The 10,933-nt window shown below is 39.7% G+C and overlaps 1 protein-coding gene across 1 annotated transcript; it reads right to left on the bottom strand.

Moving 5' to 3' along the window:
• Positions 1 to 2,974: 2,974 nt before the first annotated feature.
• Positions 2,975 to 4,447, bottom strand: Tusc1 (tumor suppressor candidate 1). The gene has a single exon (XM_052176756.1). The coding sequence runs from the start codon at positions 4,277 to 4,279 to the stop codon at positions 3,662 to 3,664; it is 618 nt and encodes a 205-aa protein (XP_052032716.1). The 5' UTR covers positions 4,280 to 4,447; the 3' UTR covers positions 2,975 to 3,661.
• Positions 4,448 to 10,933: the final 6,486 nt, after the last annotated feature.

Genomic DNA, 10,933 nt, shown 5'->3' on the forward strand with positions numbered 1-10,933 from the left:
TAAGCTTTAAACATTACATTTTAATAATATCCCCAATTGTCAAAGTGGCTCATAGTTATAAGAAAAATGAGCAATATTAATGTGTATGCTCTGAAGATGCAATAAACCATTTTTCTTAATCTTTAATTTCTATTACATGAATAGATTTGCATAATTTCTATCATATATTCAAATATGTTATATACATGATAGTACATGCCTTTACCAGAGCACACAGATGCAGAAGCAGTAAGATTTCTGTGAATTAAAGGTGAGCCTGGTGTGCATAGCAAGTTCCAGACTATCTAAGAATATACAGTTAGGCTCCACAAACACAAACAAAAGAAACATAAAAAGAGTATGCTTATTCTAGAAAGACCAACCTATAATTAATCAACACATCTCAAAATTGAAATGTACATTGGTAAACCATGAAAATTTTCAAAATATTTCATGTCAAATTCTCAATAAAAATCTCTTCCTTTTATAAAAAGTATCAAATGTTCTTGTTATATGTGAACCAAGATCACAAAACTAATATTATTAGCATATATTTTAAGTTTATTCACTTAGTATTATTATCATTATGGTAATTAATAACATTAGTTGTTAAACCTATCTCAAAAATATTTAAGTATGTCAAGAATATCTTTTTCTATGATATCTGGAGTGAGATTTTATTTTATATTGGCTTCTTTAAGCTCAATTTCATATGGAGAAAGATACAACGTATTTTTTAGAGTAACGGGAATAAAAATCCTATTAAAAGCTAATTATTCTTAGCATACACTTTTGCTTATATAATAAGATATAAAACCTCTTTTCATTGTATAACTAATGTGAAATTATAACAATGAAGAGTTCCTTTAATAAAGTAGTGTACACTGTATTTTTACTTTTCTTCAAGATTAAACTAGGCCCCTGGTAATTTTTGTAATTGACTTTATCCACTCTTTAAATGACTTCATGCTTTGTTATAACAGTCATCTTTCATTCTGCAATGTACTTTACTCATGGTCAACAGGGAAGTCACTAAAGTAAAAATGTGATTTAGCCTTCTTCTATTTCATAGGACATATTGGTTTGAGAATTTATTTAACATTTATTTTATGAAATGTGTGCAAAAGTAAATCTGTGTCTGTATTTCATTACACCTTTCCCACCAGTAAATCTTCCAAAATTTCTATTTATTCACAGTAAAATCACACACAATAAAGCAATGATATGCCCAAATAAAAGAGGACTTGCTATGTTTATGCTAGAAATGCCATCCTCTCTGATTGAGCACTAACTTTGAGCAGGCACTTTGCTTTTAATATCTCAATAATTGCTTTACAAAATTTTGAGGCAGATCTTGTATTTATTCACTAATGAGAAAAATAAATCCTAGAGAAAATAACTAAAAGCTAAATTAACTAAATTAAAGCTACAGTGAAATACCTGTAGGACATATAATCTTTTCATCTTATTTTTAAACTCTAATGCCTTCCTTAAATCCTTTATTTCCCTGTAAAATCATGAAATGAATAGGGATAGTACTAATTTTCACATACCTTCTATGTTCAGCAAATTCTGATATACTTTAGGCATAGAGGAAGACTTCAATATTCACAATGGAATATCAATTACCTATAGGCAATATAGAAAGGGTTGTCACATCCTTTTTAACAAGGAATAGCAGTAGTTTTCCTTGGGCCTTGTTTTATAATAAGTATTTGAAGTGCAGTATTTAGACGTTTTGGAAGTTGCTGTATATGGTATACATTTCATTTCTTTATGTCTCCATTTATTTGTCATTCCCCCATCCCAAGCATTTAAATACTTTTGGACCCATGATGTACAAGAGGCTCAGAAATAATAACCCAAAGCTGAGTATGCCTATCCTGAACGCTTCCAAATAATCTCTTTTTCACCTACTCTGGGTCTTTTACAATCTGTCTCCTCCCACAAGCAAACCATACAATTCATAATTTTCCTTTTTCCAAGACACATTACAGAAACCTTCCTCAAGAGACAGCTATAAAATGTAAGCACCACTTTAAATATCCCATTCCTTCCCATTTAAGATAGCCATAAAGGACATGCTTGGTCTAACTTGATAGTTGACCTAAGAGCATTTTGAAAAAAATCATGATCTGTTCCCAAGGGAAAAAAATATGTCACAGAGAGGTCAAGAATAGAGTCAACAAATGGGCCTTCCTAGATTTTCCTCTCAGTCTATAACTATCATTCACTCACATTCATTCAGTCAGTAATGGTTTCAAAGTTTCCCTTGGTTTCTGGGCATGTAAAATTGTAATTATGCTTTCCTCTGATTGACCTGAATTTGTTGTTAATGATCCTATGTTGGGTACAGAAAGATAGCACGTCTTTTTGCTACCACAAACTTTATCAGGTACATTGTATTTTCCTCACTGCTTAGTAGGCAAAGTAGAACAAGACATGTTGATGGTGGTAGAAGCTCATAATTCTAGTGCAAAGTAGGCAGAGGGTGGAGGGCAGAGTTTTAGGTCAAGTTGAGTTACTAAGCATTAGCCAGTCTCAGAGAGAGAGAAAGAGAGAGAGAGAGAGAGAGAGAGAGAGAGAGAGAGAGAGAGAGAGACACAGTCACAGAGAGATTTTTAAGAAAACAAGCTTAGAGCACGTGTTGCTATTCTTTGTTTCTTGATAGCAAGAACACAACTGAGGCATACTTCACTGGGAATTTTTATATAATATACAAGTAATTTATGATTTCCTGAAGGTTGTTAAAAATCAGGTGAAATACTCATGAACTAACTGAATAAGCATTAATGTTAATCTAAAATGTAGTAATAATAAAACAATCTTCAAACTATTTTGAGATTTGTAAAGATCTTATATAAATAATCCAAAATATTACAAAAGATAAACAAAGACAGGCATTAAAATATGTAACATATATATGCATATATAGGCTTAGAGGAACCTATTAAGCTTCAAAACACATCAAATAACAGTCAGAGAAATTTTAGATTTCAATGCACCAGTTTTATTTATCAACTCAAATCATCACCTATCAGATGATACTCTAAAAAAATCTCTGGAGGCCAACACACCAGAATATATTAAACATATGTGGATTGGAGTGATGGGCAATTATAAATACTTTCTTCTTTATAAAAAGGTAGTACTTCGAGGGATACCCAAGTAATAGCAATTTACAAAACATACTTAAAAGGTGGGTTGTATAAGAGAAAACAGCAGAGAGTTTAGTGGACAGGAGAATGAACAGGCATTACCAACTCAAACACACTATTCTTCCTTCAAAGCATCAAAGACTGAAGGAGGCAAAAATAAAAAATAAAAATAAAAAAATAAAAAAAAAAACTGGTCCTCACAACACTTTGAAAACCTCAAGAATTTAGGAGGTGCGACCAGGCACCCAGTTCTTGCTGCTTTAAAGCAGGTCTTAGAGTTGCTAGCTCCCTCTCAACACACCAGCAGTGAGTGTACTTGGCAGTTACTTTGCACAAGTGGGAACTTGGGAACTCTTTCTTCTCTTTATCCATCAGGCCAACGGATTTGGCGCCCGGAAGTGCCCTTGGGTGGGGCTGGAGTTCAGGAGCACAGGTCTTAAGCTTCCGCGTGCTGAGAGGGGCGGAGCGCGGAGCACTATGGGGGCGGGGCGCGCGCAAGCCCCACCTCCCGCCGCGGCCTCTGGCTACAGCCAGGGCCCCGGAACGTCCGGGTCATGGGCGGGCAGGCCGGTGGCAGTTTCTTGGAGCGATGGCTCCTCGAAGTCTCCCGGCGGGCGCGTGCCCCGCTGCTCTAAGTGCAGCTGCAGCAGCGCTCGGCGATACATGACCTCCAGCTTCTCTAGCCGGGCCCGCAGCGCCCTGGGGCTGCCCGGCTCATCCTCACGGCCTTCGCCTCTCGCCCTGCGGTGGGTGGCGGGCTCGTCCCGGCCGGGAGTCTCGACCGCGGCCTCCCGCTCGCCGCTGTCGCCCGGCAGCCGCAGAGCCTGGCGGAAGAGGCCGCGGTTCTCGCGCTTCAGTCGCCGGTTCTCCAGCCTCAGGCGGGCGTTCTCCTCGCGCAGCCGCGCGTTCTGCCGGTCCCGCTCGTCCCGCGCGCGCAGGGCCTCCAGGTGGCTGGCCGCCAGGTCGGCGAAGCGCTCCTCCAGCTGTCGCCGGGCCCCGCCCGCGCGGCCCCGCCAACCCACGCCGCCACCGCCACCGCCGCCCTCACGGGCCCGGCCCAAGCGGCCCGACTCTCCGCGGCTCCCGCCGCCTGCCCCGCCGCAGCTCCCGCGCCGGGTGGCGCAACCACGCATGCGCCACATCGGTCCGGTCTGGTCGCGCCGCCAGCTCCGTGGGCCGAGCGGCCGCGCGCGGGGCGCGGGTGGACTTGGGCCTGGCTGGGCGCTCAGTCGCGGGCGGAGGAAGAAAGGTGGCGGGCGGTTCTGGCGGGAGGCCAGGGGAGGCCGGGAGTTGGCCCGAGCTGAGGCGTGTCCTTGTCTCTCGCGGCTGAGCAGCCCCCCTGGGCCTGCGGTCACCGGTCGGCTCACACGACGCCCCTGGGGAGAGCTCTGCTGCTCAGCTCGGGTGTCCTTGCCCTGAAAGCCTGTCCACTGCTGGATGCTGCCACCGCTTCCCTGCGGGCCTGGGCACTGCGGGAACACTCCCACCTTGCCCTGCTCCCAGCCCCAGCAGCCAGTGCACACTTTGGGACTTACATGACAGTCTTGAACCAAAATGAGTTTTGAGACTGCAGTGGAACATACTGCATTTATACCATTTGAAACCACACCCATGTTTAAGAAACACAAAACATTATTGGGCTGAGCACCTGCTGTGAGGCTCAGACTCCCAACAGGTAGCACTTCAAATACTGGAGGGAAGTAAATCCCTACTTATGAACATCCTATGTGTTGAAACTTAATAAGGTTATACTGGGTCACATCTCAGGTCAGTCCTTAGAATTTATAAACTACAGTTTTATTTATTTGAGATGCAGAATATTCAAGTTTCCAAACTATCTGTAGACAATTGGATGCATTCCTTTATGTGACATACATTACTACTTTTCCTAAGGATCTCAACCTACAAAGGCCCAGAATTATTGCCAAGTAAACTCTTAGATACTTAAGTCAAAGTCTGTGTTAGTAAGAATCTGTATTTCAGACAAGGTTCTGTTTTTTTTAGGTATCATATGATCTTTAAAACTACCACACCAAGGAAATGAATAGGTAGTACCTAGGAGAAGTATGGTTCAAATAAGCTAAAAAAAAACAACACCCAGTTATTAACCTTTACCTTTTCAAGCTAAAATACTAAAATACCACAAATTTACTAAAGCTCTAAACAGTCATTTCTTGAAATCAGTAACAAAGATGTTTTAAAATATAAGTGAGTTTAGTTTAAGAAAAGGCTGTCATTCTTAATTTGCATTAAAATGTAAATTTAGGCAGTAAATATTGGAGACAGAACCTTACATCTCTATGGACTACAGAATCAAGTATATGTTGTTAGTATATCCAAACAGTGTAGTAGGGAATGCTAGTTTTCTAGGAAAGATGATTTGCTCTGGGGTTTAGACATGACAACTCTTTAAGAGTACCTGCATACTTCATAATAAAAGTACAACAAAAAATATATTAACACCAATCACTGCCTGCATGCTATAAATTAGGTACCAACTCATGTTTATTAGTGTTCTTCCTTTCATCTCATTTCTAAAACTATAGCATTTTGCTCTTTTCAGGATTCAAGTTGTGCTGTTTCTCTTGAATAGTATCTTACAATCAAATATTTCATTGTCTTTTAATGTTTTGCTAAAGAACGTTGGCCCTAATTGAAGGGAAAGGCAGGCCTCTGTGCTCTCTGCTTTAGACCCCACTCAACTTCTGAAATAAATAAGACTGCTTTCTTACATGAACAGATGTTTCTCAAGAGTAGCATCATTTGCTGTTCCTGGTTGAAAGTCTCGAAGAATACAGCTCATTCTTTTCCTGACAACACATGCCTTATGCTCTTCAGCTGTGCTTAATAAGATAGAAGATAAGCAGCAGGGCAGGGAGGGCGGGCCTGAGGGAAGGACAGTTTAAGGAGACAGAATTTCGCTACTAAATGTTACTGTTGGATAGCAAACAGTGATGGCATCCAGTGAACTACTTCAACCTTTTTCTTTTTAATTTCAAGGATTATTTCTACAAGATTCCTAAAAGAGGTTTGGATTTAAAAAAAATAAAACAGTTGGCTTTGTTATTCTACTGAAAGAACAATCTGGTTTTTTTTTTTTTTTTGCTTTTATTTTAATTTTTTTATTGGATAAAATGTTATCTCCTTTCCTGATCCCTCCCCCCAAATTCCCTATCCCATTCCTCCTCCCCCTGCCTCTATGAGGGTGCCCCCACCCACACTCCCACTCCTGTCCCTAGCAATCCTCTACACTGGGGCATTGAACACCCTCAGGCCCAAGGACCTGTCCTCCCACTGATGTCCACAAGGCCATCCTCTGCCGCATATGTGGCCAGCACTATGCTTCGCTCCATGTGTATTCTTTGGTTGGAGGTCCAGTCCCCAGGAGCTCCAGTGGGGTGTGGCCTGTTGACACTGTTGCTCCCTCCATAGGGCTACAAATCCCCTCAGCTCCTTCAGTCCTTACTCTAACTCCTCCATTAGGGACCCCCAAGCTCAGTCCAATGGTTGGCTGCACGCTTCTGCCTCTGTGTTTGTCAGGCTCTGCAGAGCCTCTCAGGATAGGGCCACATCAGGCTTCCATCAGCAAGCACTTCCCCTCATCCACAATAACGTCCACGTTTGGTAGCTGTATATGGGATGGATCCCCAGGTGGGGCAGTCTCTGGGTGGCCTTTCCTTCCGCCTCTGCTTCACACCTGTTTCCATATTTCCTTCAGTATCTTGTTCACCCTTCTAAAAAGCACTGAAGCATCCACATTTTGGTCTTCCTTTTTCTTAGGCATCATATGGTCTGTGAATTGAATCTTGGGCATTCTGAACTTTTGTGCTAATACCCACTTATCAGTGAGTACAAACCATATTTGTTCATTTGTGACTGAGTTACTTCACTCAGGATGATATTTTCAACTTCCATCCATTTACCTTTGAATTTCATGAAGTCAGTTTCAATAGCTGAGTAATACTCCATTGTGTAAACGTACCACATCTTCTGTATCCATTCCTCTGTTGAAGGACATCTGGGTTCTGAAAGAATAATAGTTAACTCTATCTCATATATTTCCTACAAAGAGGACTTTTCATACTTACTTAGTTGACCCTCCCTTATTTATTCCCCATGCCCATTCTTATTCAACAACCTAAATTTTGTGTTTAAGTGCAGTCTCTTAAGTTTGTAAAATGAATTAATTGATGAAATTACCATCATTGTATTTGTTAGTCTACAATGCCTCAAAATATTATTATAAATCTCATAGTTGAGAAAAGCTATGTCAGTATATTGAAGTTTTTATTTGGCCTACACTTGACCTGTTTGTTTAGTACTTTTCAAAACAAATTCTAAATTACAGTTATTGACTACATTAGATGATCCAGTCTAACAATCCAATCATGATTAAAATAGTTCCCTATCAAGAGTCCTTGCTTCCAACTCCAACTCCTATGAAATGTAATCCCTGCTGCATAAACCGTTTAAGCACATTTTATAGCAGCCTGAGCTGATGCTGTTTCTGTTTTACCTTGATTATTTGGATTGTAAAAGACTTCCTCATATGAAATTTATATCCCACTCCTAAATCCCAGCCATTTCATGATACATTCTGCAGATTTAGAGAACAGACACTATGCTCCTGTATTTGGCCTCTGTGGTGGATAATCTTGAATGTCAACAGGATCTGGAATCAACTTAGAAACTAGCCTTTGCACAGTCTGTGAAAAGAGTTTTTCCAGGAAGGAGTAACTGAAGATAGATTTACCTAGAACGTGTGCTACATTCTCTGTGAAGGACAGGATAAAAGAGGCCCAAGGAAAAAGAAATGCTGCTTACTTGCCTGCCTTTGCTTCTTGCTGGTGAATGTATTTATGCCAAGTTTGAGTTACTGAGCCACCCATGCTCATATACTGAGCAGTTCTAATGTTCTCTGCTTCTCCAGACTGCTTTTGCTGGTTAGTTTTTTGTCATCTTGACATAAGCCAGAGTCATTTGGGAAGAAGGATACTCAGTTGTGGAAATGACTCTAACAGTTTGTTCTGTGGGCAGTCCTGTAGTGCATTTTCATGAATGATGATTGATGTTGGAGGACATAGAACACTGTGGGTAATTCCTCCCAACCCCACTGAGCTACTGTAAAACAGCAGACTGAGCACAGCTTAGGAGCTAGGTAATAGCTTGTGTCCTCAGCATCAGCTCCTGCCTCATGTCCCCCTCCTTGTCTGAATCCTTGCTCAGATTTCCTTATGTGATGGATTATGCAATAGAATTGAAAGCTTACATAAACCCTTTCCTCCCAGTCTTGATCATGGTCTATCATTATAGCAGTAGAAACCCTGACAAAGATAGCACTGATGACCACTGTAGAATCACCAGCCTCTATTCTGTAGTCCAATCAAGAAATCCATTTTTGTAATTCATTCTAAGAGTTCTGTTCCTCTAAGGAATTCTAACACAGTATCATTATTTCAATATATACACATATCTAGACACCATTCTTATAGACCATCAGTATATGCAAATCGTATTTACCATTCATATTTCAACAAAACAGAAAAAAGAAAATAATATTGGTGAAATAATACCTCTAAACAATAGGTTTTAACCTGGCACTGAAATTCCTTATTGTGTCTTATATTGTAAACATTTCTCATGTAAATGAATCTTCAAAAGCAGGTGAACTCCTGGATTTAGTGAGCTACTTCATTGTGTGAAGGTAAGGATAGGTTGGAAGTAAGAGAAGCAGAGAGAGAAAACTAGTTCTTAAGTGACTGGAACACGGAAAGGATTCATTCATTTATTCTTTATTATCCTGAATAATCTCATTTCTTTTACTTTTTTACCCCAGGATTAGGGTGTTTGAGACAAAATTTTATGTAGCTCACAAACTAGCCTTGAATTCCCTGTGGGCAGCTAAGGCTGTTCTTTAACTCCTAATCCTCTTGCTTCCCCTTTCCAACAAATAAGATGTTCTACTTTACCTTCAAAAATTTAGGAGTCTGAGGAAGGATACCCTATGTCAAGTAAAAATAAATTATTAGGTAAAACTGATAACTAGTAATCATTTTACTGATTCTGCTAACTGACGTTTACCCAGAAGTTCTGTAGTATTTTGGCCTTATTTAGACTGAAGAAGGGAAGTGGCTGGTACTGATTATTAGTAATAAGCTCCTTTAATAACTAGTATTAATATGTACTAATTGTAGTTTACATGTGAGTATTCATAGGAGTATTTTACATATACTTTAAAACTATAATAAATAATAAACATGAATCTGTATTGAGACACATTCAGATCTGATAAATGTCACACCCTTCCTAGATCTGCTGCTAAGGGTAGTCTCCTAAAGCCATGGTTCACTCACCTGTCACGGGAATAAAAATAAGATCTTCTGTTTGTTTGTGAAGTCATGTATATCTTAAACATAGAAGCAGCTAACAGGAGGTTTTTCAATTACTCCAGGATATTATTATTCCATGGTATGATTTTATTTTATGAGGTAGACATTTGTATAGTAATTTCTTGTGAATAGTCAATGCCATTTAAAACTCTGATTTGAGTTACTTGACTGAGAGGCTACCCTATAAATATAAGATGCTGTCCCATTGGTGATATGATTCTTATTTCTTGATAGGTCTCATTAAGTGTTTGGGTTTTAAAATCCATATTCTGTAAGCCCGGTGTGCTGAGGAGTTTGGTTAATCACATTCTGAGCTTCATGTTTGCTAATATTCTCCCTGAAGCCTGAGCTGAGCTTGGTTGATTTTCTGAAAGCAGATTTATTAGGGCTATGAAGAGCAAGCATCGATGCTCGGGAGTGTGAAGACCTCTTTATTGGAATAATTACTAGAGAGTTAGGAATTGTAAATATTGATTGCATTTATTTAGTCTTTTGATACTGGCAAAAATATTAAAAGCCATCAAACACCAGCATTGCCTTTCAACAGCATCTTTTAGTTCTAGCTACAGGGAAAACTGTGACATAAACAAAAGCAGTGTGACTTATCTGTCTCAATTAGGATATTTTCTACACTGAAGGAAATACCCTTCTTCCAGCGTGATATAAAACACTAGCCAGACTAATAAAAGAAGGTAAATGTAATACAGGCTAGCATAAAATAGTGAAGCCTAGAGCTGAGTTATGGACACAAGATAACTGACTCACAAGACCATTGTCCCACTTTTCTCATGCTATATCTTTGGAAATTTGCATTTTCCCTAAAGGATCTAAAACTGTAGTATTCACTAGCCACATGTGTATTTTAAATGCAATTTTCAAATTAGTTGCTAGCTTACACTAGCCACAATTCTAATGTGCCCCAGTCACACATGTAATGTAGCCCTGACATGTTGGTACAGAGAGATCTTGTGAGTAGCAAGGAGTCCAGTCACATGCCCCACTGCCCACTCAAATTGGCTTCAGCTTCAGTAGCTATATTGAAATTGATAATGAAAAAAAACATATAAGAGATACTTTTAGCATTTTGCCATATACATACTTTCATGCAAGCTAACAGTTTTCTTAAAAGTATATGTATAGAAATCGATCTTATTCTAAAGTATACATGTCTGGGAGAGCATTTGGTGTTATTTTGACATAATATAGAGTCACATGGTCTGGTAGTTTGAATATAAACTGCCTCCCATAGGATCAGGTATTTGACTATTTGGTTCCTATGTAGTGTCACTTCGTAGGAAAATTAAAGGAAATGTGGCCTTGCTGGAGGAAATATGTCTTGGGAGAATGATTGGGGAGCTTAAAGCCTCTCTGGAGTTCTAGCATCTTCTCCATTTCATGCCTGCTTTT

This window comes from Apodemus sylvaticus, chromosome 3 (genome assembly GCF_947179515.1).
Source record: "Apodemus sylvaticus chromosome 3, mApoSyl1.1, whole genome shotgun sequence".
NCBI lineage: Eukaryota > Metazoa > Chordata > Mammalia > Rodentia > Muridae > Apodemus > Apodemus sylvaticus.